A 16,530-nucleotide genomic window follows, 5' to 3' on the forward strand; every position below is an offset into this window, starting at 1 on the left:
TCCAAGATTGCCCTTTGTGTGCAAAGACTGATGAGGACAAATCAAAATATGTCATATTGGCTTTGTGCTGTTTCAAATTGCCAGAGAAGCCTGTTGATAGAGCCTGATGTTAAACACCTGTGGAATGTGTCAGATGAGGACATTTTGGTTTCTTTTGTGCTCTGGTTTGGGGTCAGCTACTCCCAAATCCTCCTATTTAGTTTTTGGAGGTTGTTCAGAACATTTTCAGGTTTTTAGGTCTGTAGCTTAGGAATGAGATGATTTACTGTTTGCAATTATCCCATGACAGCTTCATAGCTTCATTTTTAAAAGAGATTTTGGAAAGGAAACTTATTACAAAATTCTGAAAAATTCAAGTGTATTTTATTTCCTGGATCTTGCTTTTTTTTTTTTCTGTGTGTGTTTGTGTGTACTGCAGTTTTCAAACAGCCTTACAAGTTTTGCAAGGCGTAGATTCTGTACACAAAAATCTCAGCGATCTTTTTCTGATATGGTTTTTATGGATTTCATGGAGATATCAACTGTTTGGCTCTGCACCATCCTGAAGCACTCTGGGATCCTCTCAGAATGTCCCATTGTCTTTAACATATGTCATCGATAGGTACTTGGTCTTTTTGACACTGGCAAAGGGAAGACAATCAGTGAGAGATCTGCTGCTGACCAAAGGAGTCTTTATCTTCACACTGACTGAATGCAGATTCTACATGTCCAGCAATGTGGATTCACATCTCTGAGTTCTAGGTTTGAGAAGTTGCTGCCTCTTTGCTGTCCGTGAAATAACAGCTGGAGTAATTTGATCTTGGGCACATGGAGATGAAAATATCCATCTCTACCTTCTTGGGATATGCCACGTGAATTTGTCATGGTTCTTGTAATCTGGGTTGCAGTGTTTCCCAGTTACACAGGGGAGGTGAAAGACCATTTTAAATACTCACAGCCAACTTTTTCCAGTGTCTAGTTGTTTAGTAGTCCTCCTGTGACAGGAGACTTCTTGTGTGTCATGACAAAAGTGTTAAATCGAGTACAGAGTTTGATTTTGCCTGACAGAGCATCCCCCACAAGAGCATTCATTAGCCTGTTTCACAAACACTTAAAAAAGTAGATGCTTTATTGAAGTGGCAGACATTACAGATTTGGGATAGTCAGTGATAAATGCAGTGGCTGCTAATATATGACTTTAGTGGCAGTAAAATACATGCTGTCCCAGGTGTTCTTCACCAAAGGATTATACACTGTGCTTACCAAGAAGGTGTCCCTAATTTGGCTGAGGAAGAGGAGTGTGGCTTCCCATCTCTTATGTATCTCCTCAGTGTCTTTTCCTTTTTCTTCTCCTTCTCTTCTGTGTTCCTCTCCTCATTAGACACATTGAAAGAATATATTGTTTGCATAAGTTGTATCTCAGCTTTGTTTTGTTTTAATCTTTTTCCTTGTAAATGGCTCAGTAGCTATCCTTAAGGATCAGGGACTTGTGCAAAACTTTCCTGTGGCTATATGTCTGCTTTAGGATGCAGAAGCAAGGCAGTGTACAGGCTCTGAGTTACAAAGCTGCTGTTGATGCATCTTTATCCAAAGTTAGGGTCTGGTCTTGTAGGAGTGAGCACTGCGGGCGTGCTGTGCCCAGCCTTTGCTAGTGCAACATTCCATGCACATTTTAATAGTAGTGATGACGCAAAAACAACTCTTTTTGCACATGCTAATTTCTTGATACCAACCACAATGAGATTAAATGTACATAATTAAACTCTTTATCATTCTATTAGTCAGCATGATAGCGGCAAGGTTCATTAAATGGAGTTACTCATTTTCAATAATTTGTAATGTCCTCTATTTATTTTTTTTTTTTTTCTATTCTGAAATATAGTTCAAATATTCATGCACCTATGGAGTGTTCGATTTATTAGCCTGTGACTCATCTCTGTTCTCCTTGTGTGTGTTTAATTGTCTTGACTTTTCTTTAAAAGTTCTTGGATTGCTTAAAAAAAGCTTATTTTTCAAGACAAATATCTTGGGTAGGGAGATTAAAGCTATGTTTTTCACTGATCTGTGCTGGCCCTGAAGTTGGCGAGAGCAGCTCTGAGAAGCAGAATGTGGGGGTTGCTCGCACTCACCCTCTCATTAAATGAAATAATTGAGTTGTAGGATGAGTACATCACCTTTCAGCAGCTCCAAGCCCACTCTAACTTGCACTTCTGACACAAACCATGCTCAAGGCAGCATTCTGCAGGTTCCACATGTACTCCTGGAGTTGTAGTTATGTGTGTCTCATGTAAATGGCTTATATCTCCTGAATAATTCTTGCTTAAAGTAAACTTCTTTACCCAGAGAAGTTGTGGGTGCCGCATCCCTGGCAGTGTTCAAGGCCAGTTTGGATGGGGCCCCAGGCAGTGGTTAGCAGTGGGGTCCTGATCTAGAGGTTGGCAGCCCTGACCACAGCAGGCAATTTGGTGTTCCATGATCATTATGGTCCTGTCCAGCCCAAGCCATTCTGTGTTTCATACTGTCTGGTATAATGTTGTGTTCTGGTTTTAGAAGAAAAAACTGTGTAGTGCTCAGCTACTACTGGATTAGAGCACAGCACATCCTCATGGAAGCATTTTACAGCGTGACTTTACAACTGAGCATGTTATTTTTACATAGCCTGAGCCCAGAATGGTAGGAAAAGGTGGAGATTTATGTGAAATAATATAGGTAGTTGAAAATTGCAAGGCTCTCAGATAAATGCCTGTGTTTTGATGCCACAACAAACAATATGAGTGCATCTGAAAAGCTCTTTGCATTTTATTGTAGTTTAATGAATGTGAAAGGTATGTTCAATTTTTCTCCCTGGTTTCCCTATTAATGTTGAAGGGCAGGGAGAAATTATGCTCATTTGTATTGCTGGACATAATGTAAATGAAAAATGAATATTTTATTGGTAATGGCTTTATAAAATGCTTTTCAGATTTCACAGCAAGTTTAATATATAATACCATTGCTAAACAAAAAAAAAAAAAAAAAAAAAAAAAAAAAAAAAAAAAAAAAAAAAGAAAACAAAATGCAGAGCCAAGGCAATGAAAATAACAGTAGCACAATGCCTAAGCACCAGTACAGGAAACATCAAACCCACCATCCCATTGCAAGTTGCTTCAGTGTCTTAAGCAATGCACTGTGACCTTGCCAAAGCTATGTCTGGTGCTCAGAAGCTCTGCCTCATGGCGATACCCTTGGCAAAATTTTCTGATGTGAGGCATTTGAGCAGATTCCTCATATCTTTCTTGGAGTGAACCAGTTGTTCACAGACACTCCTTCAGTCAGTTTTGTGTGTGTGTGTGTGTATAAATACATTTACATGTATATGTTTATCATCCTGTATACATGGGCTGAAAGAGATGACCATAGGGCAATGGAAGGGAAAAGAACAGAGAAGGTGTGAAGACTTTTTATTTTGGATTGGGACAAAATAGGAGCAGTGGTAGTGATGGATGGGTGATGAAATTGGAAGTACTGTGAAGATAAACCACTCTGCAAGATGATACCGGTAGGAAGAAAAGCAGGTATTGGGTCTCAATAGGAAAGAGCAAGTACAGCTGGAAAGACTGTGGAAATCTGACTGCAGAAGGGGTAATTTCCCTTGAAAACTCTTCCAGGGTGGGAGCTGAATGTCTTATTGTTCCTTTCCCTTTTTGTTCTTTCTCTTATGAATTACAGCTGCTGTCAGAAGGTAGAAATGCAGTGTCCTACATATTTACAGAATCAAAGAATATTTGTTGTGTTTTGACAAACTCCACCTTGGAAGCTGCTGATGAACCAAAAGCAAGCTCAGCATGCTTCAAAACTGTTTCAGAAGTCACTAGAGAATTTTACTGTTAAAAACACTGTGATTTAAATAACATGGCAAAACTTATTAAACATTGACCTTAAATTTCTACAGAATCACATAAATGAAGACTCTTAAACAGGGAAGCACACTTCCAAATGTGAAATGCCATTTGGTTCTTTTCTTGTAGTCCTTGTTCTAGCAGTGGACATGTAGATAAAAATCCCTGGAGAGTACTTGGTTCTCTCAATTGACTGCTGAAAGAGAAAAAAAAAAAAAAATCTCATTATATGATACTATTAGGGAAAATATACAGTAACAAAGTGTCAAGTCTGGATAGTATAGTCAATGAAGTATGAAAGAAACAATAGAAACGGTGGGGGAGTAGAATTTTGCTCAAGAAAGTCAGTTTTCCACTGTCGTCAACAATACATTTGGGTCTACAAAAAAAAACCCAACAACCTGTTTTTTGTTCAGAAAAGAATATGACATGAGTTACTTTTAATATGATACGTAGTAACAATCCCAATTCATGCTGCCAGGATCATCGATGATCTTACGGAATACATAACGAAGAGATGTTAACCCTAAAATCATCATCCGTGTTAGCTTGAAAATTACATTTTACTTGCAGATAGAAGTCAATGGGATTTTTAGATATTAACTAGGAACAAATTTTCTATTTAGAAAAGTAAATGTGTTTTTCCCCTATGAATTAATGAACAGAAAATTGGACCCTTCCTCTGAGCTCTTGGTGCCACCAACTAACCTGTCCAAGGAAACTTGTGTCTCTGTTTATTAGGAGTGTCTGTTTGTGGAGGAAAGCAAGGAAGACAAAATGAAAGGGTGAGCAATGAAAAATGAAGATGTAAATGAAGAGAACAAATAAGGGCATATTTGATAATATGTAACTATTAATTATGTAATGACATATTTTTGTTGTTGTTATTATAATGTAAAAATATGTTGTGTTTCTAAAAACAGAGGCTTTTTTTTTTCCACTTTGTTTACTTGGTACTAAGCCAGCAAGCTCCAATTTTTGACCCTGTTTTAAGATGCTTAGTTCAGTTTCCTATTTTGTTTACATATTTTACATGTTTGAGATGATGTTTTCCTTCTGCCATCAACCAGATAATATAGATATTAGGTATTTTCATTTTCTCTTCTTTTAGCAATTGAAAAGCATGATTATATATATATGATTTTAATTAATTATTAAATTTATTATTTATATACTTTAATATTATATATTTCCCAGTGCTTTGGTATCCTTATAGTTCTGTGTTTAATATAAGGAACATAGAGATAACTAAGTGAAATATAAATATTTTGAGTAAATTAAATGTAAATTAAACAATGTGAAAATTTAATCTGAGTCTAAACTATTTAATTAACTTGCAGAATATCACATTTAATGTGTTTATGTAGTGTTCCTGGGAACTCCCGGTCTTCTAAAATAAACAGTACTAGATATACAAATTCTGTTATGTGACAATTCAGCATCTTGTATGAGGTGGCATTTCCCATTGGCATTTCCCAGCTCAAGTGATTAGCTTTGCCTAAATGGTAAGAGAAATTGTGCCTAATCTGTCTGCCTGTATCCAAAGTGCTGGTTAAGCAGATGCTTGAACCACTAAGAACTCATTTGTCTACCTACACCTCACTTACTGGTACAAAAAAGTTGAAAAAAAGTGGCATCAGTTGTCATTTGTGGTTTTTCCTTGAAATGGGAACTAAGATAACACATGACAGACACAAGACCCACAAAGCCTTCAGAACTGTGGGAGCGGCTGTGTACAGTGATAAGCAATGTGCCAGCCAAATATCAAAATATCAAATATCTCAGTTGGCAACTGCAAGTGTTAGTTATCAGAATAATCGACAATGCCTCTTAACAGAAGATGTGTGAAATACAATTACAAGCAACCACCCAGATAGTATTCAAATATAGGAAGTAGACCTATCTACATTTTAAGCAGTTCCATTCTTTGTCATTGAGTGAGATGGGATTTGTGGGGGAAAATTAATCAAACATGGAAGAGGATGAAAATGTTAAGTTCATTTCACATGCTTTGATGTTTGTTCTTACCAAAACTGATTTTGATTTTGTTTGTAGTAATTTTTATTTGCATTAAGTGCATGTATCAGTAAAAACTCTTAATGATATTAAATAACTTGGAATCTACAGATATTACAGCAGTCCAGAAGCATAGGAGGAAACCATTCATTCTCTGGATAAAGAACTAGAGCTCTTGGGCTTGCGAATTCCCGATTCCCGTCTTTGTTTTTAACAGCCTTGTCTAGCTTTAAGGAAACTGTTTCACCTTCTTTTATCACTGTTCTGGATAGAATAAGATAATAATATTTAATTCATTCCATTAATGAATCCATTTACAGGCCTTTGATTACCTTCAGTATATCAAAATGTCACTGCTGAGCTTGCTGACTGCACTTACTTCAGTTCTCAGTTGTACTCAGCTTCTAGATTATAAATTTCTGGCATAACTCATGAAACAACTAAAACTATCACCCCAGAAGTAACATCAACATTCATCTACTACTCCTTAGCAAAAGCTCTAAAGTACACAGGTTGTCTTTTCTTTGGTTATTACAAAGATTTATTTGTTCTATGGCTGTAATATCCACCGAAAGTTTTCTTCTCTGTCAGGATTAACTTCTTAGATCAATATGTTGTGATACTGATCTCCAGAGAAGTTAATGTCTGCCAACTATCATTGCAGTGTTTACCCTTGTTGAAAAGCAGTTGTAGCAAATTAAGTTGGCTTCTGTCTGTGAGTGATATGCATAAATTTTATGATACAGTTAACTAAATTTGATACATAAGCCTCTTGCTAGAGAAGATCAGATTAAATACAAGGCTCTGTAGTGGGAAAAGTCCCAGTTTATGAGATGAGGTGAACCTGTTCTTATTTAAAGAACAGTGGCTGAAGGCTCGAAGACGACCACTGATTTTTAAAGGAGTGTGGCTTTAGCAACATGCATTTGTATATTCTTGATCTACTGTATTGATTGAAAAATCTCTTTGTGTTCTCTAATTTTCCATTAGACAATTTATGTTGACATACAGGATTATGTTTTGAAGCATATATACACAAATGGAAGAGAACTAAACAACATCAAGCTTGCAACTACCTTAAAGCAGATCTATAAAGTCCCTTCCTTCTCTTTCACCTAGCTGAAATGGTAGGATTTTGTCCACAAGGGGGTTCTGATCTTCAGTCACTGAGCAAAACATACATATGGGAAATGTTTGTTCTCAGAAACTTATTTTCTTTTTTTGTTTGCCTCATTCTCATGAAATTTCCTGATAATTACTTTCTTTAAAATGTCGTCTCCAAATAAAATGATTACTACAGCCCAGAAGCAACTCTGTTCTACCTGATCATTCTGCAGTGAGGATGATATATATGTAGGGTGATCAGTTCTAGAAACTGAAGAATAATCTGAACATTAATTATTGAAACTGTAGAAGAGTTACTGGCAGAATTCTGATGTCCATTTACTGCTTTTTAACATGCTGCTCCAAATTTAAAAAAAAAAAAAAAAGCAACCCAAGCAACCCAAAACATAAAGCACTAAACCTACTCATAATCTTTTTATTTTTGTAACATGGGCAATCCTTTTTAAACAGTTATACTGAAAAATAGTTGAATTCCTAGATATTCGGACATCTTTTTTGTAGAAAATAGAGTTTAGATGTTAAAAGCTTTGCAACATTCTGCGCTTTTCAGGTTTCTACCAACACAGGGAAAAGGCTTGATCTGCAAAAGCCACCTCCAGAAGAACAAAGCATTAAAAATTTACATAATGAAAGTTACTGTTGCAAAGTTCTGCGAAATGGGGAAATATTGAAATTTTCCTTATTTGAACTTTTAAGTATGGTTATGATACAAATGTTCAACATCTGTGAAAAACTGCAAGTTGTGAATATAGCATTATGTTAGAACATCTTCCTGATGTATAACTAAAATCTCTCAAATTTAGGCAGGCTATCTGCTTTTAGGAGAACAGAATGGGCTTAGGGATTGACAAATAAAAAAGTGTCCAATAATTGTATTTTCTTCTGTATGGGGAACTTTAGGCTGCAGAATGTTATTTAGACATGGCCAGTAAACTTAGGTGGGACGTGTTATGTTGTTTAAAATGATCAATGCGTGATACTGTCTCAGTCAATTATTTGCTTTAACAAACTGTGTTAGTGACACTGAATTTAATTAATTTACACTGACAGAAAAGCTATTCTGTTTCTTCTGTTTGAGAAAAAATTGCTGGAGTTGCTGGAGGAGCTGCTGAGGGTATGTATGCAGTTGCAGTCAGACCAAGTCTCATGTGCCGGTGCTCCAGTCTGGCAAGACTCAAACCAGTCCAGAAGCCATACCATCACGATGCTCATAATAATGTCCCCTGTCTTGTGACAGATGTGTTAGTCCAGGCATGGTGCTATGTCAGCATGTTTTCCAGACCTGGGCTGTCTCGTGTTCATTCTGCAGGAGGAGCTGATATGCTGCTGAGGCCAGCATCGGGATGTGCCCTAGGAAGTCTTGTCAAAGCAACATTAGCATTGTCAAGGTTGTTCCATCTTAGATTCTATCAACTGCTGGAGAATTTGCAGCTCATGCAGAGTGCAGAGGTCAATCTGCATTGCTGATTTTCCTACTGAGACAGTTTCAGTGTTGGACTGTCTTTCCATTAGTTTGTAATTGAAAATTAGGGTGCATGATTTGTTTTGGAAAGCAGTTGCTTCATTTCTTTATTTTATTTATTTATTTATTTATCTATCTATCTATCTATCAGTTCTCTGTAAATTAAAACACAAACTGTCTACATTTGAGACAGATATTCTCAAAGAGGAGGTCCCTAGTTTTGGCTGCTCTTTGAATTTAATCTGAAAGTGCCCTTCTTCCCTTCTGTTTAACAAATAGTCTGAGTCATTGTCCTTGATGATCAATGGCAGGAGTCTAAGTGTTAATATCTGCAACTGTACTGAAAGTGGATTTGGTAAAGATATTGGCTTTCTGATACAGTATAGTCTCTCTTATTCCCCAACAAACTCTCTCTGTTGCAGAGTTTATATACTGCCTTCTTCTTTCCCTACCATATGAATAATCACTGTGTCACCCTCTTTCCTCCTTGTCTTACATTCCTTTTATTCAAGAAGTAGCCATTGTCTTTTCTTTCAGATATGGTATAACTGATATATATATGTTTAATCTCAATGATTTTGCCAATAGGTATCAATTCTGAATTCTGTCTGATGTCAGTTAGGACATAGGGATATTGTAACAAGGTTTTGTTATAAATATATATATATATTTTTTCCTTTTCCGAGCTGGCTGAAAAAATACAGTACCTACAATAAAAAAATAATTTAAAAAAAAATATACATTATATACATGTTCCTACATTGGTGAAACTTAATGGGGTGCAACAATATTCTTTGCTTTCAGAGCTTGTGACTATCAAATGGGTCACATCACAGTGATGTGAAAACAGATAGCTGATTAGTTAGTTGTGTAAGCTCAGTTTATTAAATCATGGCACTTAGGGACTTGTTTCCCTAAAAGTACTGGGTATTCTAGTATTCTTAGAAAAATCTTGTATAATTTTTGCATTTTCTTAGGTATTTTATTCTTTGGTCATTATTACCATTGTAAATTAAAAAGAGTCTCCATACTTGTCTTTTACATGTCTTATCTATTCAAATGTTGACTATGTCAACAACCTAAAAAAGGCTGGATTTTTTGCTTCAGTCTTTCAGTCATTTTGCCTGGATGGATTTACTGAATTCATTATTAATTTTGCTGTTCACTCTTTAGTTTCATCTACTAGTCCTCAGCTGTAAGATATATACTGACTCATGGGAAAGGGTTCTTTTTAAACATTAATTCAGATGCTTTTCTTCAATATATTTTCGTGTTTATTTTGCCCTCTAATTTTAGTATCTGACTATCAAATAAATAAATTATATATTGAGACTTTGTTTTTTCATTTATCATCTTGCATTATTCTTTGTAGATGCAATATTATTGTATATTTCTGCATGTGGTTCAGTCTTCAAATGAGGATTTTGTTCAAAATAAATATATATATATATATAAATACTGATTGTGAAACACTTAATCTTTGAGTAATTAATGACCGGTATTGTATAGATGGCAGCTGCTTTCTCAGTCTAATTCTGTTGTATTTTAAGTATAATTTTTGAACTCTTTCTTCTCCAAAATATAAAGAGATATTTCTAAAACTTGATTGGAAATGTGAATTCCTGTGTGTTTTCTTTCAGAGTGCAGACATGAGTCCAGCTAGCAGCACCACCTCGCTCCCTGTTAGCCCCCTTCCTGAAGAGCCATTACTTTTTAAGGTATAGTTAATTCATTCTTCTATAATAATTGTATATATATTTTGGCTTACCATGAAATCTGATGTACTGTGAAATGCTGTTACTACTGCTTCCTTTCCTTTAAATTACTGTGATGTCGGCTGATGGTCTTGTATATCACCATACTGTGCAGATTTTAAGTAACTAGAATAAGACATTCTTGGTTTTGAGAGGGCTGTTCTTTCAGTAACAGAAGAAACTGGAGCTATGAACTACTATTTAAGAAAAAGAGGACTATGTTTTTATTTATCCCATATGCATGAGATCTCTGTATGAGATCCTCACAGGTTATCCAGGTATTCAGAGCAGTGCTGTCACTGCAGGCCAAGAGATATCATTGCCAGTTGCTGGCTAAGACAAAGAGGAGTGGACTCTTGTTTTCAGTGCCATTGTCTCAAATGTGTGGCACTGCATTAAGGCTGAGGAAATTGAATGAGTGAAGTTTCATAATTCTTGATTTGAGTCTATTTTTCATATGTTACCAATGCAGGAAACAGCAGCCTCAGCTCACACTTCCTCAATTCAATTAAATAATAATAATAATAATTATTATATAATTATATATAACAATTATATAAATAATAATAATATATATGCAATTTTTTTTTTTAAATTATTATTATTTTTTGTGAACTGTCTCACCTGCACTGTGCTGTTAAAGTCCTACTTCCAATTTCAGTGCCTCTTTTCATAGTTCTCCCCCCTCCTCCCTCTATTTTTTTTTTTTTTTCCTTATTTTTTCATGTCTCTTTAAGAGTTGTAATGTGTTGTGTTATGTTTGTAACCAGCTATCTAGCCAGCAGATTCCTATTACCGGAATGGTGCAGCTTGCTTAGTGGTTTCATCAGTGGAAGTACATATGCATCTTCATGGTCAACTGTACACTGATTTACACTCCTTTTCTGGTGTTTAATCTTTTCAAGCCCCTGAGCTCTCAGTCAGTTTTGGCTGAAATGAAGCAATATTGTGCCAAGATACTAGATTTCCCCTTGGGAAATCACATGAAATACACATTGAAATGTTCTAAAATTATGAGGCAAATCTTGTAGTTATCATTTCTCCTTCTGCCTGGGGAAACAGTAAGATATGTCTTAGAGAGAGTAAGGAACTTCTCAGCTCAGATAAGGCTGTAACAGGTATGGAAATCTGGCGTGAAATAGTGAAGTCCTCAGCTGAAGTAAGTGCACTTGTCTCTGCATCAAGAAATCTCTGACAAATGCACCACAGTGCCTTTATTTGATTTTAAAGGAAATCGAGCTTGCATAGCTGAAAATAAGCTACAAATGGCTTATTTGAAGTGGAAGAGTTGTTTCAATAAAAAATTAAGGTACTTGTTCATATTAAGAGCCCTTTATATTTTACATTAGAAAGTGGTACAATAAACCAATGAGGGAATACATTTTGCTGTGGAATTCAAATGAACTGAAATCAAATACACCTCACAGCCAGTTCTCTTAAGTATAATTAAAAATAGGATAAAATGTAACAGTTTGTTATTCATTCCTGACTCATTCCAAGAGGGAGCAATGTTGTTCCAAAAAGTGATGTGAATGATTGGTTTTTCAGACATAACCTTTTCCAAGAACTGTCACCCTGTAATATTGGCTTTTGATGATGGAATGATGCATTTCCCTTAGAATTATAATAATGACTCTTTCCACCTCCTTTGCTGTGTGTGATGAAAAAAGATCCACTCTGTGATTCTGGAAACAGAGGTGTAACAGAGTAGGATAATATAAACTTTGCATATCTTTAGAGTAGTTGAAGCTAACTAAACTTTTATAAACTAAGCTTTTATACTAGACTGTGAAATGAAATCAAACTGTTCTCAGTGATTCCTGATTTAATAGCAAGAAAGTGAACATTCAAATTTGCCAAAGCAGATGCTTATGAGTCTTAATCCCAACGGATATGTGCTCTACAAATGTGAAGGAGAAGCCTGCTTCTTCAAACACCGTTGTAAGATTTTGAGTTCAGTTTAAGGAAAGTGGGAAGCGCAGTTCCCAGGGGAGTGCTTGCATGTTTGTAACTCAGTTGTAGAGACAGTGAACTCAGCTACCGTTTTCACATTATGTTGTGTGACATAGCTCTACCAGAAAGATGCAATTCAGGTGAGACCATACCCTGAAATACTGGGAGGGAATTTTTTTTCCAGTGCAGTAGCAGATGTTCCACCTGTGTGCATTACATATATTATTCTTACAGAATGATTATGTTCTATTTATTCAATTTCTCCTTCTGAGTAACAAAAGAAATGGAAAACATTTGAGTAAGAATTAAGGGTAGCCAACCCCAGCACTAATTAAACCTAAACCCTTGAGAAGATGAAAACTATAAAACTGTCACTTTAATGTGTTTTAGCAACATTCAGTTCTTAACAGCTGCAAATAGCTGTTATGGAAGCTGGTTTTGCTTGAGCCAAGATCAACTTTGCGCAGTAGCCAAAAGTACAACCTATTCTTTATGTGACTTATGATTTCCTTCTCCCTGTTTAGCTAGAGACACGTTGCTTTCAGAGAAGCCTTCCTCAGCTATGCTCTATAAAAGCTTATAGAAAAATCCTGTTCAGACATGCATGCAGACAGTGCACTTTAGAAAAACTTTTCTAAACCAATTTTTGATGAAACACTCAAAGGTATTTCTTTTCAGTCAAGGTTATTTTTATGTCAAATTTTGGCTTTCAGCTCTCTGATGTTTTTTTGTGGTTAAAACTTTTTTTTTTCTTTTTTTAAGAGCAAGATCTTTTCCTATTGTGGGAAAAGTTTATCCTATCACGAAAGAACATCTTTTTGTTGGTAGCGATTTTGTACTTAAACTCTTTGATAGGGAAATGCCTTCCTTTGAACAGAAGTTTATCCCTCTGTTTCTGTTTAATATTTATTGAAGAACTGGAGTCATATCTCATCGAGAAATAGGAAGTGATGTCACAGTTGAAATATTTCAGAATTAAGAACTTGAAATGTAACAGAGTGGAATGGCCTTTGTCATACCTTGACTGTTACTTTACACTATAACAGCAAAACTGCAGCTTGCTCAACTGCGAGAGGCTTTTAATTATGACTATGTATATCTGTACTCATGATCTGTAATTAAAAATAATGTTGCTTTTCCTTTTGCGAATCAGTGAAGGAGGGGGTGTTTCTGAAATGTCAGCTTACAAAGCAATGTCTTCCACTTTTTACAGCCTGTTCCTTTCTCCTACTCATTATATCAAGCTTTTTTATAATTACATCTTGTTATTTTAAAAAATGTTCTAAAGTATAGTGGCAGGCACTTTTAAGAAGTAGCTATGTAGTCCATAACATATCTTGTATTATCTAATTAAACATTATCTGTTATAATGAACAACAGTCTCGTTGGTTATTAGCCACAACCACATTGTAGATACTAACTGTAGTAATTATTATAGCACTGCTTAATTGCATTTGAACTCTATGTTGAATCTCAACCATGCTCTACTAATTGGCATTAAACATAAGAAAAAACAAAAACAAACGAACAAACAAAAAAACCCACATAGTTTCCTTTCTGCTGTGGGGGAGCTAAGAATTTTCTTCAACATCCATTATTTTTAAGCGTTCTGATTTCTGTAATTAATACGAATGCTAATTGAGTAAGAAATGGAAGTGCTAACACAAGTAGTAAAAACTAACAGTCCTTAGCAATGTTATCACTGTTATAGTCCTGGTAAGGTATGGCTTGATGCTTAAGTAGGTCTGTTCTAATATTTTGTTCATTTATCTCACAGCTCAAAAGGGTCTGTGACCCCGATCTTTGTAGTTACTACTGGTTGTGACTCTGACAGCTCATGATATTTGTGCTCACAATTTTATTAAGAGAGACTTGTTACATATGGTCAGTTATCAAAGTAATAGTCTTAGTGCAGATGTTTGGAATAATCACTATGACAGTCACCATGATATTCCCACTTATTTAAGACAGTTTATCTTTCAGAGCATGACTTAACATGCTTCAGTGTAGTGTAAGGTCTTGTCCTTGTCAGCAAAGTTGACAATGAGTTAGACTTTTACTTCACAGGGCTGCTTATTCTGGTTAACCTTTAACCTTACTTCTTTAAATGGAGATTTCAATATTTTAAGCATTCACTTGCTCTTTGAGTAGGCTATCTATTAAAGTCTTGTTGCTTTTTGTTTGCAAAACACAGAAATAGTCACATAGTCTAGACAGATAGTCATTATGAACTATGAACTGGTACAAATTAGGTTTTGGTGACTCTCAGTCATAGGCTGGAAGCTCGTTGAGCTCTTATCCCTCTTTTCCTCTTTTTTTCCAGCCTCTTCCTGTCTTTCTGTCTTCACTGAACAGCGAAAGAAACTATGAAGCACCTTAGTTCTTTTTTGAGGTTTTTGGTTTTATTTTTACAGCTTTTGCAAAAGTAATGCCTCCTATTTTTCTGTGTTGGTCCATGACATCAGAAGCAGCTTTTGGTGCTGTGACAGTAGAGTTTGAACCTTCCTGACTATATTCCATTACATTTTGTTACCATGTGATAGACAGCAGCAGTGGGGCACTCTGACAGAATGGCATCTGACATGGAAATGCATATGAAGCAAAGGTGTCTCTTAGAATTTCTCTGTGCAGAAAGCATTGCACTCATTGACATTCAGTGACACTTGCTGAACAGTTATGAAGGCCAAACAGTGGTTGTGAGCACAGGGAGGCAGTGGGTGGTGTGTTTCAACACAGTGGGTCACCTCTGCTGATAAGGTTTATCTGAGTGTAGCCTGCAGGCTTTTGTGATACTGTGCTCTTTGTTATAGTTTCCATGGAAATAAATAGGAGTCATTTCTTTTGGAACGAGATACAGAGTATTTTTGTTACTTATGTTACAGGAACGAATCAGACATGAAGATAACTAAAGTATTACTAACTCAACCCCATGTACCCTAGTCTGCACCCCTTGATCTCCAGATTATTTTAAATGAGTCTGTCATCTCTAATTCATCAGATGAATTGATCCCTCTCACTCTTTGATTTCATTTTCTGCATCAATATTCCTTTCCTCTAAGATTCCTTATGTCTTACTTGATGCGGCTCAAACTATCAAAGGCCTCGATGAAAGCCTTCAACACTATAACCTGCAGTTTCTGAAGATGCTGATTTGGGTGGGTGGGTGGTTGCAAGTTGCCCACCCATTCCTTTCCATGTAAACCCAACATACAGAGACAGGATTTATCATTGTTTGGTTAGTGGCACAATTAAGAAATGAAATTGTAATGAACTGTTAAAAAGTGCAGACTGCAGGAGTGAACATCAAGATCTGCACGGAAGGGACACCTTTCTGAGTGGCTGATTTACTGTTACAGAAGAATATATCACCTAGACAAAAGTGGTCTTGAGTGCTTGTGGGTGATGTGCACTTGTCAGGCTTTGACAGAATTGGAAATGACCAGGAACTACACCTGTATTTGCCTGTTCTGTATCTATGCCTTGATCATTGCTGCCTGTCTTTCCAAGATTTTCTGAACATACACTGTTTTTTCTTTTAGTACTTCTCTTTAATTTATTGAAACACTCTATATAAAATGAGGGTTAGTTCAATGTTTCAAAATTGATAAATATAGGCTAAGTGAAAATTAATGCTCTTGATGCCAAAATATCAATTATTTTATCAGGCAAATACATTATGGGTTAAATATATTACTAAAATCTCCAGAATATACCAGAAATACAGAGAATGCTTCAAGCACAAGTGTAATGCTTCAAACATAAGCATACAGAAAGATCATCATTACTTTTTTCTATCTAAGTGTGTTTCCAGTATACCTTAAAAAATGAATATATTTACTGCTACAAGGCTAAATATTAGGACAATTCTTGTTCCTTCCCTGAGGTAAACATGCTGTCACACAGTGAATTCTGTTATACCTACAGGGTAAGTTTTTCCCACTGAGTAAAAAGATATATATATATATATAAANAAAAAAAAAAAAAAAAAATTAAAAAAAAGACATAAGATTTGTAGCATTACAGGTTGCTGAAAACATATCAGTAAGACTGTGTAAACAGAGTTTTTTGAAGCTCCAAGGGAGAATCCTACTATCTCCAGTAAGAGCTCTTGAAGTTCTTCATACTAATCATCTCAGTTCAGACAGTAAATCTACCCAAATTCCCTTGACTAGGGACTGATAGGCATTCAGAAAATATCATAGAGTATCCTGGGCTGGAAGAGACCAGCAAGGATCCTGGTTCTATGCAGGACCACCCAAAATTCAAATTCTGTGTCTGACAGCATTATCCAAACACTCTGGCAGCATGGGGTTGTGACCACTGCCTTGGGGAACCTGTATGCTTGACCATACATGATGAACAT

General features: G+C 35.9%; 1 protein-coding gene across 4 annotated transcripts in view; it reads left to right on the forward strand.

Annotated features, from left to right (window-relative positions):
- CCSER1 (coiled-coil serine rich protein 1) overlaps positions 1–16,530 on the forward strand; it is a 581,898-nt gene that overhangs the window by 292,247 nt on the left and 273,121 nt on the right. For all 4 annotated transcript variants that reach the window (XM_015861337.2, XM_032444181.1, XM_015861338.2 and 1 more), the window contains exon 7: positions 10,101–10,178. In XM_015861337.2, the coding sequence (XP_015716823.2) occupies positions 10,101–10,178 (78 nt within the window). The remainder of the gene's footprint in view (positions 1–10,100; positions 10,179–16,530) is intronic.

This window comes from Coturnix japonica, chromosome 4 (genome assembly GCF_001577835.2).
Source record: "Coturnix japonica isolate 7356 chromosome 4, Coturnix japonica 2.1, whole genome shotgun sequence".
Lineage (NCBI taxonomy): Eukaryota > Metazoa > Chordata > Aves > Galliformes > Phasianidae > Coturnix > Coturnix japonica.